At 39.0% G+C, this 23,523-nt stretch overlaps 1 protein-coding gene across 5 annotated transcripts in view; it reads right to left on the bottom strand.

Moving 5' to 3' along the window:
* The window catches only part of LOC139948592 (partitioning defective 3 homolog), a 91,674-nt gene that overhangs the window by 46,979 nt on the left and 21,172 nt on the right, over window positions 1-23,523 (bottom strand). For all 5 annotated transcript variants that reach the window (XM_071946767.1, XM_071946766.1, XM_071946768.1 and 2 more), the window contains exons 3-6: window positions 19,561-19,665; window positions 5,354-5,591; window positions 1,711-1,835; window positions 722-883 (exon numbers count right to left, since the gene is read on the bottom strand). In XM_071946767.1, coding sequence (XP_071802868.1) covers window positions 722-883; window positions 1,711-1,835; window positions 5,354-5,591; window positions 19,561-19,665 — 630 coding nt within the window. The remainder of the gene's footprint in view (window positions 1-721; window positions 884-1,710; window positions 1,836-5,353; window positions 5,592-19,560; window positions 19,666-23,523) is intronic.

Genomic DNA, 23,523 nt, shown 5'->3' on the forward strand with positions numbered 1-23,523 from the left:
GCTTGCACAGTAAGCAGAAAAAGGTGATCATAAGCAAGGAATTCAGCTGTAAGAAGAGCCATAAAGTAGGGCCCAGTAGAATTGAAAGCAAAATACAACCACTCCTGTTTTGCTTGCTCGAACGTGTTCTAAGACTTACTGCGCCTTGAACACCCAGCAGGGTGAATAAGTGCGCATTACACGTCATCTTTATTATTATTACTATTATTGTTACGATGTACTCCTTGTCCTTGACCACACAAAAGTGTTAGCAATATCTTGTCATCACCACTCTCCGTATTCTGTATAAATGTCATTCGTTTATAAAATACTCCTCTTCGTTTATAAACACTTGGATTTATGACAGACCTCTTCAGAGAACAAGTTGAAAATAAACAACCGATAAAAACAATCTGTGGGAAATACTTTGTGAGAAATACTACAATGGTGTTACTGTTGGGATGTGTGTGTATGGTACAGTAGGTATGAACTTCCAGACCAAGAGTTAAAAATCCCAAAGTCGACAATTTCTGGGATCTGTTTTTTTGCCGTCGTATCCAATAACTATTTCAGTTGAAATGGCCATTGGTTAACCACTGACCAAGGACTGATCTAGTAATAGCTGTTGCTGAAGTCAGGGCAGTCAGGGGCCCACATGTTAACTAGTCAGACACCTTTCGCTTTTTTTAGTGTGATCTAATAATGACTATGAACCTGGGAGCCAGACCAACGGTAATCTCACCTCATTTTGAGTCTTTTCTTGCGCTTCTGCCCATTTATACATGTTATTTTGAAGCGTCCCTGAGATTGACTGTCTGGAAGAATCCCGTCCAAACCGAGAGAAGGCGCTGTTCAGTTCATCTTTACTTCCTCGACGCTTCTCAATTATTACTTGGCTTGGTTTCTGTAAACAAATCATAACAGATAAATGTAAGATTGGGCAGGATGACAAATAGATAACCCCACGTCTTGGCTAGGTATGTGAGTAATTACAATGAAATGAAATACAAACTGAGGGGGGTAACATAGCTCTGATAAAATGATAAGAATAATAAGTTCACATTTCAGTCATATCTCAAGGTATGTAAGATATCTAGGGTCAGAGGTTAGATACAATATAGGGCTGTGTTAAGATCAAGTGACTTTGGCTATCCTTATGGCTATGGCTACAGAATGCAGCAACAACATTGAGGAATAAGGTTTTCAGCAATCTAGCCATACCCCTAGCCAAAGCCATCTGGCCCCAATTTCATTAAGCTGTTAAACAGAAAATAGTGCTCGTCTTTACTAAGCACACATTGAGTGGAGCACCAGTGACAACAGTGTACACTAAATGTTGTTTTGGCTAGTTATCTGTTAAGCAATACTTTTCTGTGCTTACAGGCAACAAAATTGGGCCCAGTTCTGACACAGTCATTATTCTTTAAATTGCTTTCACTCGGCCAAACAAAGTTTTAAAACAAACATGGTGATGCACAAGTCAGTAATTAAAAAACATTTTGTTGACAATTCCCAAGCTTTTTCAAAACCATGAATGAAGTAGGAGTAGAACCTTTGCATCCTTGAAGTATAGTTAGGAGAGGTTTGTGGTAGCCCCATGTAAATCTCTTTTTAGTAGTGTTTGTTCTGAAAAGAACCAGGAGTTCACACATGGGGCTACTTCAAACCTCAAATAATTAAAACATAAAATGTTGGTTTAGGAAACTTGATTGGGATGAAGTTACTAGTTACCTTGTCTGGCAAGGTGTTAGCATTAGAATCGATGTCAATCTCAGGATCGTCGTTCCATTTCTGTGGATCACCGTTCATGATTGGTATGATCGGATCACTCCCTCGTCGAACATGCAGCTTGGGATCTAAATAATCAAAATCAGAATCAAAATCAATAATCAAAAGAAACAAATTATTAGGTCCTAAGTTTCTTAGGTTCCCTCCTCACGATCAAAACTTTCGCTTGCGTAAGATTTTGTTGTAGGTTTGGAACTCTGACAAAATGTAGCAATGCTGCTACAAGGGACCCTGCACTCTACAAAAATTGTTCTCTTTTCACACGAGGTAAAATTTTACAACCTTGCTACAATTTAACAAGGAACCCTTGCTAAATTGCTCAGTTGAAAGAGTTTATAGGCACCAAATATAACATTGATGAAATAATACTGGATAGGTCCTTCAACTTGGCAGATCACCAAAATAAACAGTTTAATTTGTGAATGGTCCTGTCACTGAGTGTTTCTCACAGACTAACATAAACAAACAAGAGTTACCATGAGGATTCTTTAACTTTTAAATCAACATAAAGCAGCATACTTGAACTTCACGGTCATGTCCCTTACCCCTTAGCCTTGAGTTAAGCATGGCTATGATAATATTGCCCAAGGGATCTGACTAGAGGGGATACCTTTTAAGAGGTTGGTTGTAACTTTAGGGAAGGGGATTAGGTACCATGCCAACGTCAACAGAGGTGGGCTTGAGTTGAGAAAAGGTTCATGCGCCTATAGCCTCATGAACTTCAACAGTACGGTGTTAATAAATGAAAAACTGTAGCTTCAATTGTTTTCCATACTGTAAAAAAAATGTGTCCAGGCCTCAAAATAAGCAACGGCTGGCACCCACAACAATTGCTGTGGTGCCCTGTGCTTTTTGCCGTGGTGCCCTCTGCAAGGTTCAAATACTAACTACTCCCTGTGGAAGTACCCCTTACCAGAAGAAGACTGTAGTGCCCCTTCAAGAGCAAAGTTCAAGACCTGTGTCTCATGAAATCGCTACTGATTAAAACAGGTTTTCAATTTGTTACTGGATTAATGTTGATGGATCTTCTTGTTTATCATGAAAATGTAGGAGTGAAATGCAATGTCATGTGGTTGATTGTGAACTCCTTATAAATTCACAATGCAGCTTGGAAGACTGTTAAACGACAGGCCGTGAATTTAAGCTTTGAGAAGGAAAGGCAATTTTTCTTTCACAAAGGGCGCTTCCGTTGGAAGATCCTAAAGTCCAAGATTTTCATTTCTGTGATGTTATTGCTCTGCTTACCATAAGCAAAGATTCGGTAAAGAAAGAAGCAGAGAATTTTGCGCTAACGCCAAGCATATTTCACAGGATAGCAGGGAATGTTTGCTTGTGTGCATACTCCACATTACAAGGCATTCTTCGAAACACAGCTAGCACAGAAATTTGGTGCTAAACAGTAAGCAGAGATTGGTGATCATAAGCATGGCAGTAAGCAGAGATTGGTGATCATAAGCATGGCAGTAAGCAGAGATTGGTGATCATAAGCATGGCAGTAAGCAGAGCCATGATATTTGGCCCTGCATTCATCTCCAGGTACTTATATCAAACAGTCTATCCCTCATAAATCTACAATGGTAGCCTTTGTGGTTACACTACATTACCTGCTCACTGCAGAGTAGCAAGAGTGTCAAAACCTTTAAGGTTTATCTCTTCTCCCTGGGGATCCCCCTAACCACAGACTCAGTAATTCATCCTTACTAGAATTACAAGAATTTCAGCAATTTTGGATCTTTATCCCATTTTTGTTTGATATAGGCCAACATGTACCTGTTCTTATTTGTAATGAACACATAACAACATAGTTTTGTTTCCAGTTTCTTTGTAAATCTGAGATCCAGATAAACAAGTTTTAGAATATTGACCCCTTGCACGCGCGTCACACGCGGCGACTGATGCCACGTTGGTGGGTAGTTAGGTTTACATGTATTAACGCCGCGTCACCTAATATGCACACTTCACTGCATAACGCATGGCATAGAGTCATATATGAAAACGCACAGTGAAATTGTCCACCAGTATGGCGCATTCAAGATTTTTCTGATAATGACGTCAGGTGAAATGGGTCAATACCTTGATTTTCGGATGATGGCAAGCTTCACAGCAATTGTCTTTTTACCATTTTCCAAAGAATAGTTGCCGTTACTGACGAGTTCGTCATTAACATTTTTAGTGACTGCCATGTTAACCTCTTGTTTTTCACTAGTCCTTGTTGCAAATGAAGTAGGGATATTTTTCACAATGAACTAGCCAGCCAGACCACTTTGAGTGAATTTTGACTGGCCCTCAGGGGTTTTAACTGGCATCTAGCCAACAGAACAATGTTCTGTTAACGGAGAATGTTGACTGAGTTTCAAAGGGATATCCATGGCTACATTTTAGACTCCATCTAGGTTTATCCTGTCCTAGTGATGGACAGCCCCCTTCTTCCATGAACGGCATGACCCTAGGCCAATGCCCATCTGCATTTCATTTACAGCTCCAATAAACTAACTTCATTTAACAAAAGTATGTCTTCACTTTGTGAACAACGGCAACATTAATGGCTCTTACTTATTCCATGGAGGAAGATGTAACATCTGTAAGTGAGTTAAGGACATGGGAGTGGATCCCAAATTACTACATGTGTATCCTTTATTGACTACAGACTGGTCACTTTTTAATTGTTGGAACATTATTGGTAATTGACTTTCATATTCCCCCTCCTCAAAGAAATTGCATTCTTTTGGCAGACTGTGTTTTCCCTAGATGGGGTCAAAATTCCAATCTACAAGTGTTGTGTGTAATTTTTTGCTTAATAAAACAATGTATTTGTCAAGTGTAAAACCTCACCCCATTGCTCTATGATTGCTCAGTGTACCATCCTACCCACTCATCAGTCAATATGAACAAGTCGCCCATTAACCCCAAAAAGAAGACAAGGCGACAAATACCTTTTGGGCATTTAGTGACCTCCTTCCCTAAAGCCCAGTTCTAGCCACCTTAATTGTTTTACATCTCAAGGGGGTACTCTAGACTAGCCACCAAACCCCTTCTTATACTGACCCTTTAGTGAAATCATCAAGGTCCTCAAGGCTATACATTCCTGGCTAGCTAAGGAGACATTAAATTGATTGGTAACCCCCTTCTTCAACCTGTCTGCACCCCTCATATTAATATCCAACGGTTAAACCTCTTTGTTTCAGTCAGGGCAGCTGTGTGCTTCTAAATCATTTCAGATAGTTGGGGAGATGGGTTTAAAATGTTCCTAATCACACAATCTATTTAGGAGCCAAATGTCGGGAAAAAGTTTAAAACTTAAACATCTAAAGGCACCAGACACTATTGGTAATTGTCAACGACCAGCATTCTCACTTGGTGCACCCCCAACATATGCATAAAATAAGAAACCTGTAAAAATTTGGGCACAATTGGTAATCGAAGTTGCAAAAACAAAATGAAGAAAACAAATCTAGTTGAATAAGGTGTGTGCTTTCATCTCGGTAAAATTATCGAGAACCAGGCCTCAGCGGGTTTAAACCCCTAGTTGAAAACCTCTTCACCACACATTGATTCCCTTAGTAATGAAAATACAAATTGTACTGACCTGTTGATATTTCATCTCCTGTCACCACAACATCCACTTCACTCGGCTCATCAAAGTCTCCATAATGACTCGACATCATCTTATTGTTACTATTATTCATCTGTCCATTGGTATCCAGGCTGTTGAAGTTGAGTAATGGGCTTGCTGTGCCAACAGAGCTGGTACAGGTGCTAGTACCATCCAGTATAAGATGACCGGAGGGGCGTGGTCGGTCTTGCTCATCGAAAATCGCTATCAGCTGAAAGAAAAACAAGATTGATTCGTTTTAATTGTAAGCTTCAAATCTACTTGGCGGCAGTAGAATATATTTAGCAATAGACAGTTCTCCAGAGAACAAAATTCTACCTGGCACACACATGGTGTTACTGCAAATCAAATCAAAAATCACATAATCCTACATAGAGCTACAACTTTTTTTCTTTTTTCCCTTTTTTTTTCCTCCAGATGTTTTGTATTGCAAGTTTGCCCCAAACAAGGCTAGCCAGAGCTGGTAAGGGGCAACTAGAAGCAACATTTTTGAGGAGCTCAAGGTAGGAATTAATATTCCTGTTAAAACGGTCTAGATTTAAGGATTGCGGGGAAACATGCACCAGGCAAGGAGCTCCAAAGAGATGCCGTAGTTGGAATAAAGCTGTTGGAATGGCTCCTTGTTCTACATCTCAGCAAACCAAGAGTGTATGGGTGAGAAGAAGCAGAAAGCCTGGTCTCCTGCTAAAACATATGCCACTAGAGAAATCACAGAAAATACTCCCAAACTAAAAGATTTTGACAAGTTCTTGAAACATTGGCCTCAATATTATTGTTAGAAAGTGAAAGAAACTATCCATGTGATGTAGCGGGCCTCTAATTATAAATTCCAGTCTACAGTTAACGATGCCATATGGTGGTTGACCTTGAAAAGAGTATGCAGTTAGGTAATACACACTCCAGTAGCTCCAATTGTAAACCAGTCTACTGCTAAAACCAAGGAGCATGCTTAAAGACACTGGACACTATTGGTAATTGTCAAAGAACAGTCTTCTCACTTGGTGTATCTCAACATATGCATAAAATAACAAACCTGTGAAAATTTGAGTTCAATCGGTCGTCGAAGTTGCGAGATAAAAATGAAAGAAAAAACACCCCAGTCACACAAAGTTGTGTGCTTTCAGATGCTTGATTTCGAGACCTCAAAGTCAAATTCTAAATCTGAGGTCTCAAAATCAAATTCATCGAAAATTACTTCTTTCTCAAAAACTACATTACTTCAGAGGGAGCCGTTTCTGACAATGTTTTATACTATCAACAGCTCCCCATTGCTCATTACCAAGAGAAGAAAGGTTTTAGGCTAATCATTATTTTGAGTAATTACCAATAGTGTCCACTGCCTTTAAACATACAACCTCTCCATACCACCAAGCCACAGAGACTGGGAACTTTATTTGTGTGTGGATTTACTGTATATATACACAACTGATAAACACACACAATGTGTTTATAAAGAGATTGTGTTTATGTACAGAAAAGAGATAACATTCCATCTCCTGCTCATCTATTTACTGCAAGGTGGTATTCTCTCAAACCTCCACACACAACTTGTTCCCAACATGTGGTGACTCTGCTAGGGTCGAAACGTCCGGCCATTAACTATTTCTTGAACTGTGTGTATAGGTACCACACCCATACACAAGTACCAAGGCCTACATTTGTATAACAAAAGATTAATGACTAAAAAGGACTTTTCTTATCACACTCAATGAACATTGTTTGTGCTACTACAGAAGTACAAAACAACAGGGGAAACCCCCTTTTTTCTCTTTATCTATTCCAGGTTTCAGGCTGGATGGGATCAAATCTTTTTAATCCCATGTGATGGACATGGGGAACAAGGATGTCTACAATTAATCAAAACACAAAGCTGAGACCCTAATGTAAAAATGATGACTATGCCGTAATCAGTTCAAATACACTAGGTTTTCATCTAACTAAATTAAGCTCACTGTATTCTCAGTTCAAGCATGCAAGATTTTTCCCTAATTTAATTTAATCTCTGATGATTATAATTAGTTCAAACACACAGGGTTTGGATGACTGGACCTATAGCCTATACATCTGTAAGCCCGTAATTACTCTAAGCACACAGGCGTTACCCTTCATTTATTCAATGACTAACCAGCAAGACCAGTGCAATAGCTTTTCAATTGTCATTTCACTAGCTTTTTCACTAGTCCATTTTCTAAATGAAATATGAGTGCTTCCAACACAAACTGCAGAAGTCAGCCAACCGGACCATTAGAGTGAATTCTGACTGGTCATCATGTGTTTGAACCGCATTTAGACATTGGACCACAAGGGAGAATGCTGACACAGTGACAATACACACCCGCACCCAGTACATAATACAAGGCATAGTCCTATAATACATGTATATGCGCTCTCCTAACCATTTAAAAGAATGACATCTCATACCTGACAGGTCTCATCACGGTTTTAACCCAAAATGGATCCAACACAAACGTGATCTTGTATTCTAACCCGATTCCAGCAAACTAACCTGTACTTTCAATCAATCAGTTGAAAAGAAAGAAACTTTCCTCATCTGAGAAAAGATCATCGTCTTGTAGATGAATTCCTCCATAGGCCTACCCCACCACCCCAGACCCTGGTTAACTAGTGCAGAAAAGACCGAATCCTTGCACACACTTCCCTCCTTGCATGGAGCTATAACAACCCGTAGCCTACCCCACTAAAAACCATAGACCCTTGTAAAACTAGTGCTGACGGCCCATATTCATGTTGACACTTCAATTCCAATGAAGTAAATTCCTAAAAGCTGTACAAAAAATACGAGCAATATGCTTAGAGTTGTTGGTCCCTAACCAGTACCTAGACTGCATAATACGTCCCATATGGCTGCGTGTTGTGTAACTTTCAATTACCAGGACAAGGTGGTTGCCAACTTCCTTCACTCTGATAATTGAGTAATACTTCATGTTATATTAAAGGCACTGGACACATTTGGTAATTGTCAAAGACCAGTATTCTCACTTGGTGTACCCCAACATATGCATAAAATAACAAACCTGTGAAAATTTAGACTCAATTGGTCATCAAATTTGCAAGAAAACAATGAAAAATCACCCATATAGCAAAACTTTTGTGTGCTTTCGGCTGCAAAAGGCTTCAGGCCTGAAGTATTTTAATATTTGAGCGAGAATTTACCTCTCTCAAAAAAAACTATGTTACTTTAGAGGGAGCCGTTTCTCACAATGTGTTGTACTATCAACAGCTCTCCTTTTCTCGTTACCAAGGATGTTTTTGTAACAGTTGTTTTGAGTAATTACCAATAGTGTCCAGCAGCCGATTTTCGTGGAATGCTAGATCAATCCTATCTCGAGTTTATTAGGATGAGTAAATGGCTTAGGATCTGTTCAATGTGTCCTAACGTCTATGGATACAGAACTTAACTCGTCCAAGGTCTTAAAATTGATCCTAAGTTAAGAGTTTGGTGAAATCAACGGCTGTGCCTTTAAGATAGAGCATAGAGTGAGGATTGCTCTTTACTCCAAGGTTATGATCTAGGGATGCAAAACATGCTGTCTTGAAGGCAATGTCTAGACAAGATATATCCTTCAAATTACATCATTTATCAACATAAAACTGACACCAACAAATAACATACTGGTACAATTTATACAAGTGTGATGAAAACAAACAAAATGTTTGCCTCTTTTGATCATTTGCCCTTACCATAGAGGTAAGACATAAATCTACATAATCTACCCTATCTCCATGATGTTACTTAAAATGAAACCAAAGTAAGAACCATAGAATGGATTTAGCTTTTCAGAAAGACTCTGCTACTGCAAGTCTACATACATGTATGTTCAAAACATCAGGCCATTAAAGTAACACGTTGCCTTGGATCGGACTATAAAAAGCGTTTGCACCCGTTTTTTATAAAATGTGTATGGTTGGAAAGATGTTTTAAAAGTAAAATACAATGATCCACACAAGTTTGCCTCGAGTTTGTGTGGTTTTCCTTTTACTGTGCGAACTAACACGGTCGGCCATTTATGGGAGGTAAAAAAAAACACTTGCAATTTCGAGGCATGTTTGTGTGGATCATTGTATTCTACTTTTTCAACATCTTTCTACCAATATGCATTTTATATTAAAAAAAACCCAGTTACAAACGCTTTTCAAAGACTAACTCGACCGATCCAAGGCAATGTGTTCCTTTTACTACTTTTTGTATCGCCATTTTTGCAGTTTGTAAAGGCTAGTTTAATTTTTAACCGTAAGTACATGTACACACACTTTTCTACTGTCAACAGTTGAACACTATTTTATATAAATTTTTCATTTTTTCCATTTTTCATTATATAACACAGTGCCGAGAAGGCAACACATTGCCGAAACATAGCAAAGAATAACCTATATCTGACTCAGTCTAAAAATAAAACACTGACCTAAAAGGTGGGGACCTACTTCTCTACAACATGTAAACTAAGCCAGGTTAAGTTTGCCCAACAACAATTTTACTTCAAGTTCTATAAGCTTGTCTTGTCATCAACTGAAGTATTATCCCTTATCTTAAAGAACCCTTGGTTTGAACAACTGTCAGAATCTTCATCTTAAACCTTACAAGTCATAACCCTTGACCTAGCTAAAATAACAGGTCAGAAATTAATGATCACTCAAACCATTCCTACAAGTGTTTCATGGTGAAGACCTACAAAAGGTCTGTGTTCTTGAGGCATATATCTTAAATAACTGACATACCAGCCAAGCCCATGTCTCAAGCTCTTACAGTCTTGACTTGTAGTCTTAAAGGCACTGCCATCGATTTCACCAAACTCTTCCTAACTGAGGATTAATCTTAGGACTTAGGACAAGTTAATTTCCGTATCCGAAGACATAAGCTGCATTGAACCCATCCTAAGTTAGGACGGGTTCCTTGTCCTAACTCGAACTAGGATTGATCGTAGCGTTTTGTGAAATCGGCTGCAGGACACCTTTGGTAATTGTCAAAGACCAGTATTATCACTTGGTGCATCCCAACATGTGCATATAATAATGAACCTGAGAAAATTTGAGCTCAACTAGTCATTGAAGTTGGGGGAGAAAAATGAAAGAAAACATACCCTTGTTTTACAAATGTGTGTGCTTTCAGATGCCTGAATGAAAGGCTTCAGACCTGAGAAGTCTTTTGTATTATTTCAAATATTTGAGTGCGAAATTACCTCCTTCTCAAAAACTACATGCGTTACTTCAGAGGGAACCCTTTCTCACAGTGTTGAGTACTACCAACAGTTCACCATTGCTCATTACCAAGTAAGTTTTTATTCCAAAACAATTCCAGTAACTACCAAAGTGTCCAGTACCTTTAAGGCTAGATTGAGTGCATTAAGCCTACCTGTTACAAGACACCAGACATACAATCGATTATCTCAAGAAGGTCCAGACTAAAACTTGTAAGACCTGTCCACACTTCAAGACATTCTTGGATTTGAACCTTTAAGTATTGCTGAAGACTCCTCACATTCCTTATGGAACCTGACGATGAGGAGGCAAGACTATAGGATCAACACATTGTAAGCTAAGAAGCTCAACCAAGAAGCTTGTCAGCACCATGCAATGTGATCATTCAGCAATCTACCAATAGGAGAACACAAAACACAAACTGGCTACAACTAACCTACTTACACTAATTTTTAAGTGTAACCTACTTACGCTTTTTTCCCCGGCCACTATCGAGGAATGGAATACCTTACCCTGTAGTGTGATTTCCAACAACTCATTAGATATCTTCAAAGACACTCTCACTTAACACTTTCAAAAATTAAGCCATCCAGATCCCATCCACACAATCCGCAAAAGCTGTGATGTGTCTTCAGACATTTGTTTGCCAGCTCAACTATACAGACACAGATGTACAGGCCTTGAAAATGTCACCCAAAGTAATTGCCGTGGTGCCCTGTGATTTTGCTGTGGTGCCCTGTGATTTTGCTGTGGTGCCCCGTGATTTTGCTGTGGTGCCCTGTGCTTTTGCTGTGGTGCCCTGTGATTTTGCTGTGGTGCCCCGTGATTTTGCTGTGGTGCCCTGTGCTTTTGCTGTGGTGCCCTGTGATTTTGCTGTGGTGCCCTGTGATTTTGCTGTGGTGCCCTGTGATTTTGCTGTGGTGCCCTGTGATTTTGCTGTGGTGCCCTGTGATTTTGCTGTGGTGCCCTGTGATTTTGCTGTGGTGCCCTGTGCTTTTGCTGTGGTGCCCTGTGATTTTGCTGTGGTGCCCTGTGATTTTGCTGTGGTGCCCTGTGCTTTTGCTGTGGTGCCCTGTGATTTTGCTGTGGTGCCCTGTGATTTTGCTGCGGTGCCCTGTGATTTTGCTGTGGTGCCCTTTGCAAAGTTCCAATACAAATTTACATTTTCATCAAAGATGTGCCCTTTACTAGAGGAAGATTGCTCCGCCCCTTCAAGAGTGATAGTTCAAGGCCTAAATGTAGCAAGGAAAATACAATACAAGTATGTCTGCAAGACACAGGTGCAAAAATGGTCGCAAGAAAAATGGGGGTAAATACTTCACACCTCAGAAGATAAAACAATTCGTTTTCACTATATCATAAGTTAGACAAAAGCTTTGGTTGGGATCATATTGACCCATTTTCACAAGACAATCATTTAGCAGGTGTTAGTTGTGAAGTTCTACAAATTGCGCTTCTTGTGGAACAATAAAAACATTGCTGTCCTTTTACACGAGGTACAATTTCACAAACATGGTAAAAATTTAGCAAGGGACCCCCGACCCTGCTATGCTAAATTGCTGTCGTGTGAATAGGGCTTGAAGTTTTCCTACCTCCATGGCTTCGGCATTCACGATGTTTCATTCCTTCTTGGAATCACAACTATCAGATCAAAACCACACACAATGCTAGCCAGCCAAGTCAAGTACCACCCAATCCAAACACTAGAGGGCGACAAATAAACAATGTTGCCCCAGTCCTCCTTACAGATGTCACTTAAAGGTGATGACTTCAACAATAATCGACAAGATGAATAGCAAAAGTCCATTTAACTCTCCACTAAATTAGACCATTAAGTATAAACTCTGTCTAGAGATACTTGAAAGTTTACCTTGCAGTATGCAACAGGTTGTTGGCAAATCAATTTGATTGTTGTTTAAAGGAATTCCTGAGATAACTAGTGAAATAGATCATAGATGCTGCTGCTGATAATGTGTTGGTTGTAGTGTTGACAACCACCTGTTGTTTCAAAACTAGCCATCTCACCAGTGTTGTAGCCACAGTGGGCGGTGCTGGGCAAAGCTGCCTAGGACTCACAATTTTTGCCCAGCACTCTGAGAATACATTATGCCGCCCAACACAGATTTCAGATATTGTCCACTTTGCATTGATCTGAGACGCATGTTTCTAATAATGAGGAGAATCAAGTGCCACAGAGAAAGAACACAATCAAAAGGCCATTCAGCTTATTGCATTCAACTTAAACATGAATAATTTTGTTTGGATCCCCTTGCATCGGTAGACTCCAAACAAAATTTGATTTATTGCCCACCACTATAATTGGTCTAGCTACAACTCTGCATCTCATCTTCCATCCTAGAGTCTCATCTTCCATCCTAGAGTCGGGGTTTACATGCAAGTCGGCAATAACATTTAAATTGTCAATTTTATGATAATTGATTACTGAGTAATGTATGGTGATGGTGACAATGTTCTATAAATAACACATGTTTCACTTTTTAGCTCAAAAGCAAAGTCATCATGAAATGTCACAATCAAACATTTCTAATGACTCCCACCTTACCCTAAATCAAACTGTTCCTGAAGCCTTCATCCATCATGCTAAGAGACTAGACAATCGACCTCCTCCCCCCCCCCAAGATTCTTTGTACCTTGTACTTCTACGTGCCACTATTTCCAGTCTATCCTTGTGTTTTCTTTCATCCAAATGCACTTGATACACAACTTGAAGATAATAAACCTACCCCCACCCCCAACCTTATACTTCTACGTGTCACTATTTCTTGTCAGTCCTTGAAGTTGTATGTTGTAGTAAGTTGTTTTCTTTCATCCAACGACTTGATGAATGAATACAGCAACAATAGGTGACTAAAAGACAAGACAATCTAACTACCCCCATCCCCAACCTTATACTTCTACGTGTCACTATTTCTTGTCAGTCCTTGAAGTTGTATGTTGTAGTAAGTTGTTTTCTTTCATCCAACTACTTGATGAATGAATACAGCAACAATAGGTGACTAAATGACAAGACAATCCACCGACCCCACCCCCTACCTTGTACCTCTACATGTCAGTATTTCCAGTCTATCCTTGTGTTTTCTTTCATCTATTCCACTTGATGAATGAATACAGCTACAGGAGGTGACTTAAAGACAAGACAATCTTACTACCCCCACCCCCTACCTTGTACCTCTACGTGTCAGTATTTCTAGTCCGACCTTGAAGTTGTATGTTGTACAAAGTTGTTTTTTCTTTCATCCAATGCACTTGATGAATGAATACAGCTACAAGAGGTGACTAAAAGACAAGACAATCTAACTACCCCCACCCCCTACCTTGTACCTCTACGTGTCCGTATTTCTAGTCCGACCTTGAAGTTGTATGTTGGAGTTAGTTGTTTTCTTTCATCCATTGCACTTGATGAATGAATACAGCTACAAGAGGTGACTAAAAGACAAAACAATCTAACTACCCCCACCCCCTATCTTGTACCTCTACGTGTCCGTATTTCTAGTCCGACCTTGAAGTTGTATGTTGGAGTTAGTTGTTTTCTTTCATCCATCGCACTTGATGAGTGAATACAGCAACAATAGGCGACTAAAAGACAAGACAATCCACCTACCCCACCCCCTACCTCTACGTGTCAGTATTTCTAGTCAGTCCTTGAAGTTGTATGTTGGAGTAAGTTGTTTTATTTACATCCAACGCACTTGATGAATGAATACGACTACAACAGGCAACTACGAGACAAGACAATCACACCCCCCCCCCTCCCTCCTCAAAAAAAGGTACCTCAACGTGTCAGTATTTCTTGTCCGTCCTTGAAGTTGTATGCTGTAGTAAGTTGTTTTCTTTCATCCAACCCACTTGATGAATGAATACATCTACAAGAGGTGACTCTACTGAACCAAAATACTAGAATCCATGTGATACAGGGATTAACTGAAAGCCAGACTTTTACCCAGAGGCCAGAATACAATACCTTGATGGAATGAATCAAAGTTTAGATGACAGAGGCTGAGGTTGAACATGCAATCATATCCTGAAGCTACTCTAAGTCAGAGAGAAAAAACTCGTTCAAGGTCTGGGTTTCTGTCAATCCCATGTGAAGTCTGAAGTTTGGCAGCCAATTCTATCAGTGGTTAAGGGTCAAACTGCTTTATAAGTCTGTAAACTAATTCAATGTCTGCATATATTGAACCATTTCACCTGACGTCATCATCAGAAAAATCTTGAATGCGCCATACTGGTGGGCAATTTCACTGTGCGTTTTTATATACAACTCTATGCTGTGCGTTATGCAGTGAAGTGCACATTTTAGGCGATGTGGCGTTAATACACGTAAACCTATTTGCCCACCAACATGGTGAGCGTGGCATCAGTCGCAATGTGTGACGCGTGTGCAAGGGGTCAATACTTGGCAAAGTTCTACAGAACAAACTAACTGATGAAACAGGCCTGTATGTTTTGTTTTTTTGAAAGGGAAGGGGCACCAAGGCGTTTTCTCCTTGGTACAGGCATGGAGCTATAAAAAGGACCAGTGAGTGAAACACTTGTGCACTTTAACCAACACCAGGCTTCATTATTCGATTCTGTATTAGAGAACCACTTAGACATTTTCTTCTTGGTAAATGGCTCCCTATGAGGAAATTGTAGATTTCTACTGGCTCCAGAGCATTTCAAGAGCACTAAGGCGATGACCAGGGGGCATTGAGGTTGTCACCTTTGTTACCTCTGTAATGTATCAGGCCTGAATTTAAACTATAATACAAAGGCAGTGGCTGGGTGTTACAACCCAGAAATAAAGGATACATTTTGGATTCTTACCTCAACTAAAGGAATTTTGAAGCAATTTGTAAGTCCAGGGAGTAATCTATCATTAGAGACATCTTTGCCTGTGGCTGACTAATCATGACTGATCGTCTTAAAAGACAGAAACCTTTCTTAAGCCTCTTTCACATGAGAGCAATTTAGCAAGGGTCCCTGGCTAAATTGTAGCATGGTTGTAAAATTTTACAAAATGTACCTCGTGTGAAAGGAAAACAATTTTATTTCTACTGTCCAAGTTCTCTTGCAAAATCTTGTTAAACATTGCTACATTTTACAACCATGCTAAAATTAAGCAAGGGACCCCAGTTAAATTGCTGTCGTGTGAATAGCATTTTACTAACCTACCCTCTCGGTCCATCAGGATCTTAAAGGGTCTGGGTACTTTTTGTAGGACACAAAACACATTTTCCATAGATTTTCATTAAACTCACACAGTTTGAAGATAATGATGGTAGAAAGCTTTCCCTAAAATAATACTTGTTGAAGTGAAAAGTTTTTGAGAAATTAGTTAAACAAGTCACGAAAATACTTTTTGTCTCAGGAGACAAAAATTATTTTATCATGAAAAACATACTTTTGTGATATTGTTTTACTCATTTCTCAAAACCTACAGCACCAGTAAATAATATTTTTAGGTGGGCTTTCTACTTCCATTATCTTCAAAATGTGTAAGTTTAAAGACACTGGACACTACTGGTAATTGTCAAAGACCGGTCTTCTCACTTGGTGTATCCATGGTGTATCTCAACATATGCATAAAATAACAAACCTGTGTAAATTTTTACTCAATTGGTCGTCGAAGTTGCAAGATAATAATGAAAGAAAAAAACAAAATTGTCACAATGTGTGCTTTCAGATGCTTGATTTCGAGACCTCAAATTCTAAATCTGAGGTGTCGAAATCAATGCCGTGGAAAATTACTTCTTTCTCGAAAAACTATGGCACTTCAGAGGGAGCCGTTTCTCACAATGTTTTCTACCACCAACCTCTCCCCATTACTCGTTACCAAGTAAGGTTTTATGCTAGTAATAATTATTTTTAGTAATCACCAATAGTGTCCACTGCCTTTAATGTAAATCTGTGGACATTGTGATTTGTGTTGTAAAAAGTACCCAAAATGCCTAATCTAGAGTGGCATTGCAACAAGGTCAGGAGATGTCAAGGAGTATTTGATGTTTATTCCATGTTTACAATCAATCTCAAGTGGGTTGTAAACAAAAGGTTGATAATTTGGAGGATGATTGATTCTTAAAAATCAACAACAACTTGAACCCTCCTGTTTCTGAAGTGCTCAAGAGACTGTGACTTAAGAACTAAGCTCAAAAAGATTAAGAACTGTCACCGACGTCCTCAATAAAATTATTTTTGATAAACATAATTTAATGAATCTATATACTTTTGTTTCATTTAATTTATTCTAGTTTTAGGCTAAGGTTTATCAGAAAAGCGAAGTCAAACACTGTGCTGCTATGATACTACCAATAAGCCAAATGGAAATAAGACAAGGAAGGAAAGTTCACTTTTAGATTTAGGAGGAAAACTCCAAGGAGTTATTTTAGGGAAAACCCGCACAGTCAGGAAGGGACTAAAACCCCAACCACTGTGCCCCTGATGGGATTCAAACCGGGGTTCAAGAGGTGGAACTGGGAGGCAAGGAAAGTCAACTAGACCACTTTCCTAAGGTTTTATCAGTTTTTTACTTGGTATTTTAATTTCTATTTACCAATAAGAAGTGATTGACATACCTCTAAAGGTTTTCAAAACACTATTTTAATAAAGCAATATCTTCTGCTTAAGCAAATCATCTGGGCCCAGTCTGCCAATCCATCAGACCTTTCTCTATGATCAAACCAGGCAAACTCCAACCACAGTGGAACCCTCATTGAACTACAAACACCTCCATTTTCAGCCTACCACCTGCGCCATATCAATACCTGTCATTCACGCTACACAGCTTAACAACTCAAACTCACACTCAGCCAAAAACCAAACACCTGTTGCTGATTCTACAGAATGGTTTACATGAATGTTCACCCTGGCGATGACAAACAACCTGTAATACCAGTAGTAGGCCTAACCAGTAGACTAGCCCTGTACGCAAAGCGCAATTCAAATAAATAGGAATTCACTTTGATGGAAATGAGCAGAAAATCTTGTTTTCTCACAGGTCTTAGCAGTAATGGTTGAATGCTTTTAAATACACTGCAGCCGATTTCACGAAACGCTAGGATGAATCCTAACTCGAGTTAGGATGAGTAACCCGTCCTAACTTAGGATGGGTTCAATGCGTCCTACGTATTTGAATACGGAACTTTACTCGTCCTAAGTCCTAAGATTAATCCTAAGTTAGGAAGAGTTTGGTGAAATCGATGGCTGGACACCTTAAGACCAATCTTCTCACTTGGTGTATCTCAACATATGCATAAAATAACAAACCAGTGAAAATTTGAAGTTAATTGGTCTTCGAAGTTGCGAGATAATAATGAAAGAAAAAACACCCTCGTCACACAAAGTTGTGTGCTTTCAGATGCTTGATTTTGAGACCTCAGAGGTCTCAAAATCAATTCAAATATTTCAGTGAGAAATTACTTCTTTCTCAAAAACTACATTACTATGTTAGCCAGTTTAAGGTCCAAAACTGTCTGTGCAGAAGATGACCTCTTTTGCGCGAACTTTAGAGGGCGCACTCTACTGCAAATTGCCTGGTACTGGGGTTCTACGCACTGATCCCAATCACACCATCGTAAATCTCTTAATAACAGTCAGAACAATAATATTTACCACAGAGTACATGTGGGTCAATGTAAGGTGTGGAATCTGTAAATCTGCACCTTGGCATCTGAGCATCAACGCTTTCATTTTTGAAAGTTGGAGAACACTTGGCAAACCCAGTGCGGCAGTTTTGCTATACAAGACAATCTATTTACACCTCGAAAATTTCCCTTGTTAAGCAGAGCAACATACTACATAAAGTGTTACATTTGCTACTTAAAAGGGTCTGGGTACTTTTTGTACGACACAAAACACAATGTCCACAGAAAACATTATACTCACACAGTTTGAAGATAATAATGGTAGATACTAGAAAGCTTCCCTTAAAATATTACTAGCTGATGTGCTGCAGTTTTTGAGAAATGAGTAAAAACAAGTCACGAAAATAATTTCCATCTCAGTGAGATGCAAAATATTGCTGCATGTAAAACACATTTTCGTGACATTGTTTTCGAAAACTACAGCACCTCAACAAGTAATATTTAACAAGTAAGCTTTCTACTATCATAATCTTCAAACGGTGTAAGTTTAATGTAAATCTGTGGACATTGTGTTTAGTGTTACAAAAAGTACCCAAATCCTTAAATTAATTAGCATGTAGTGTGCACAAAATCTGTTCAGTCCAAATGTTTTTTTATAAATGCAAAAGATGCTGGTTGAAATCGGTCCCTGGTATGTAATGTACACATCAATGTACTCAAATACCTCCAACTGAGGTCTCTTTTGCCCACCCATGTGTGTTTGTAATGAAGAGGTCATAACCCACTCTGAGCTTCTTAAACCTCAGGATAGAAATACAACTCCTTCTCTAGTGTAATTGTCAATGAGAAATCAGTAGGAGGTTCGGAGATATGGAAGTACCTATTACTAAGTGACTTTGCAGATTTAAGACTCTCGGGAAAATATTCCACTCTTATGTTGGGATTGTTGTTAACTCCCACATAGATTGACCCTGACATTGGGTACCAGTTAACATTGGGTATCAGTTAAACATGCAGTATGAAATCTGGGGCAACTTTGCCAGCTTCCGATAAAGTAAATGAAATTATTGGGAAACTTGAAGGTGTTTTATTTCAATCTATGAGTTTACCATCAGGGAACTTATGAAGTGCTACTGAAGTCTGTTTTTTTTCCCCTGTGTGGTGGGTGTGTTGGGGAGGGGTTGAGCTCTGAACGTTCACACAATAACAAACTCTGATTCATTTATCTGAAATTGTAAGCTTAACTTTTTCAAAATCTGCACAAGTACAGCTTAATATCAATAAAGTCAATATATTTCTTGTCTGTAGATTTAAGTTGCTGGTTATAACATTGCTGGTTATAAAGTTGCTGGTTATAAAGTTGCTGGTTATGAAACCTACCTTCTCCCTATCATCTGCAACATCACAGACCAAGTCATCAACGTCTAGTATCCCATCTTCTCCTTCACTCTTCAGACTTTTGATTCGGACCCAGTAGTCATCAGTCTAAAAAGAAAACAACAAAAAATAAACATTTATTATGTGATCGATTAGACATAGGCCTCCATATAGGCATCCATTCACCAGAGTTGACTGATATTCCTTTAAAATTGGACTCCCATAAATGGCCGACCGTGTAATAGTCAACGAGGTAAAAAGACCACGCAAATTCGAGGCATATTTGTGTGGATCATTGTATTCTACTTTTAAAACAACTTTCTAACCATATGCATTTCATAACAAACGGTTACAAACGCTTTGTATAGACAACTCGCCCGATCCAAGGCAACGTGTCCCTCTAAACTTGGCAGGCCTTGAAGGGGCACAGCAATTTTCCTCTTGTAAGGGGCACCACGGTAAACTATAGTTTATATTAGAACCTTGTAGAGGGCACCACTTCAAAAGCACAGGGTAACACCGCAGTTGCTGTGGATGTCATCATGTGTTGCTTGCCTGTCTACCCCAAGGATCTCTACGTATCCAAACATAGCTGGAGTATTATGTATCCATTCCACACAGACAGTCATTGAGTGAGTGGCTGTATTACAGGATTTCAAGAAGAAGAATGATGTTTCTCTAAACACCCTTCCTGCTCCTAGACCCCTCATCCATCTTAGATATTGTCATCAACACTCCTTATCATTTATCATCTCTTCTAGACCCCTGCCTCTTAACCAGGGTTGTAGATGGTTGTAGCTAGACCTATTTTAGTGGTGGGTAATAAGTCAAAACTTGTTCAAAGTCCACCAAGGACGAGCAGAACAAAAAAGTGCAAATTGCAAGCTTCAGGCAAGATGCCAGGTTTCCAAACTGTTGAGGCAATGCAATCAATTGAATGGCCTTTTGACTGTGTTCTTTTTCTGTGACATAACATGAAGGGTGCGTTCATTTAGCTCCCCTGGGTGGACCCCGGTGTGTGGCAGGTTTTTTTTCCAGGACGAACGTGGGTAATTATCTGCACACGTTCGTCCTGGAAAGAAAAAAAAACGCCACACACCGGGGTCGACCCAGGGAAGCTAAGTGAACGCACCCAATGATACTCCTTATCATTAGCTGTGTCTCAGATCAATGCAAGGTGGACAATATTTTGGTTTATTCTTGGGGAAATCTGTGCTGGGCGGCAACATGTATTTTGCCCCGAATGCCAGTGAGTCCTGAGCAGCACCGCCCACCATTGCTTACAACACTGCTCATGACAGGTTGCCAGTCTATGCACTAGGGGTGGGCCATTCTCCTCTACAGTCTAGGCACTTTATAGGGTGGGCCCTTCTCAATGATTCTTAGTATTAAGTCTAGTAGCTGTGATGTAATTTATTGATTGACAGTTCGGGGTTTAGTCAGTAAAATATGTGTCAGCGCTAAAAGCATTTTCCTAGATGGATGCTACCTGTTCATGACACCTGCACTGGATTGAGATAAACATTCTTTTAACTTTAACGAAATGATTCACAACATAAAATGTTCTCCCTGTTCCTCATGGTAAACAAGAAATAAATGTATAAATAAATAAATAAATGTTATCACTTATGGCTTGCAAAATTACATTCCATCCCAGTAATAAATTCATCAATAATTTAAAGACACTGGACACATTTGGTTATTTGTCAAAGACCAGTCTTCTCACTTGGTTTGTGTTAACATATGCATAAATAAACAAATGTGTAAAAATTTGAGTTCAATTGGTTGTCGAAGTTGCCAGATAATTTTGAAAGAAAAGACACCCTTGTCACACAAAGTTGTGTGCTTTCAGATGCTTGATTTCGAGACCTCAAATTCTAAATCTGAGGTGTCGAAATAAAATTCGTGGAAAAATACTTCTTTCTCGAAAACTATGTTACTTCAGAGGGAGCTGTTTCTCACAATGTTTTCTACCATCAACCTCTCCCCATTACTCGTTACCAAGTACGGTTTTATGTAAATAATTATTTTTAGTAATTACCAATAGTGTCCACTGCCTTTAATGACTGTAGTTCTCTAAGCACATAACCATACCTTAATTTGTCAAAGTTTCAAGCAACAGCAGAAAATCAACACTAAAAATTCTTCCCAAGATTTTTCCTCATAGAGTAAACTTTTAAAAGAACAAACCCAAGCATTTAAAAGTTGTAATCTAAAACCCTGGAAAGAGTTTAGAAGACCATGGAGAAAGAAATGAGAAGACACAGTTACTTCAAAATAACAAGGACCCCCTGTGCCTTCAGCAAGACACCCAAGCAATAAACTTTGGGTAACACCATTGTACCTGCCACCTTATGTAGTTTGACATGTTCCAGTCACACTAAATACTAAATCCAATTACACTGGATAGTGTGCTAGACTGTACAATTATTAGACAAACATTCCTCTACGTATGTCATGTTTTTATAAATATGGATGCAAAAAATAATTAATGGCCTGATGTTTTGACCCTAGCAGTGTCTCTAATGTATTTATAAATAAAAAATAAAAAAAATAAAAAAAGGAATATGACAGTTCAACTATAGACGATGTGACCTATGTTTACATTCAAACCGCCCTCTGTTGACAAAACACTCTATACGTCATGTTTCGCCGGGCACTGAGTTGCGCAGTCACAGTAAGATTGCGTACACTTTCAAGCTGGCTGCCAAAACACAAAGGTTTTGCCCGGCGGTATGCGCGCGAATCATGTTATGGTTTTCGTGTGACGTCAGAGGTCACATCTCTTTAACATGACTTCTAACTAAATACTAACTTAGCCAGCTGAGAATTTTTTAGTAGCACATTTATTTCTATGAATATTTGGTTTGCGGTAACACCATATCTACTTACTGAATAGATATGTTCTTTTGAGAACTTGTCGTGCTATGCTATAGTATAAATTCTTCTAGATTCTGTTATGAAAGTTATAAGCCTAGATTGAAAATATGTAACATTCCAGCACTCCTTTGATAATGGCGATATATGATGGAAAGTTATTGAATTTCAATGTAAAAGAATTTCTCTGATTAAATATAATCACTTCTTTCCATTCCAATAAAGAGGTTTCGCTGATAAACTTGGATAAGTTACATGCACAACTTGGCATATGTCTTATTGATAAATGATAACATTCTTGCGAGAGTGGTTTGGTTTACCACACTATCTAGGGTGTATCAATATACACAAGTATGTTGGCTTTTATTGTCTAGACAATGTATTGAATGATTGATAATCACAGATTGATCCTTTTAGAGTTCTCCCATTGTGTTTGTGAAGAACCCAGCTTCTAATGTGGTTTAAATGTTCTTGCCGATAACAGAAGACGTTGGCTAAATGCCAAACAATGTTCTCAAGGATGCATCCAGGGATCAATTCAAACATCACGTCTTATATTTGAGGACAAAAGAACATGAGAAACCACAAAGTCCCCCATAAATCTGCAACCAATTTCTGAGTTACTCCCTCGTTGATCCTGAGGTGAATCCAGGGGGTTTCAACATTCATCATTTAGAAAGTTAACTTTTTATATCATGAACTCATACCCAAGAGACTGTACTAACAATAGATGAGCGTGTTTACATTGGAATACAATAGGAAAAGATCAACGCCTTGGTGTCACAAAGCCTCACTGCATTGTTGGTTCTGGTCTCACAATAAACAACTTACTGGATGCTAGCTCCGCTCCCACCCAATTCAAGGCATGATATGGGAATGGTTGTATTTTTCACATTTAAGAGCAATTTAGCCAGTGTCCCTTGCTGAATTGTTGCATGGTTGTGAAATTTTGCTAAATGAACCTAGTGTGAACGGACAGCCATTTATTTACTGTCCAAGTTCTCTTGCAAAATCTTGTCAAACATTGCTACATTTTACAACCATGATAAAATTAAGCAAGGGACCCCAGTTAAATTGCTGTCGTGTGAA

Source organism: Asterias amurensis, chromosome 16 (genome assembly GCF_032118995.1).
Source record: "Asterias amurensis chromosome 16, ASM3211899v1".
In the NCBI taxonomy this organism is placed as follows: Eukaryota; Metazoa; Echinodermata; class Asteroidea; order Forcipulatida; family Asteriidae; genus Asterias; species Asterias amurensis.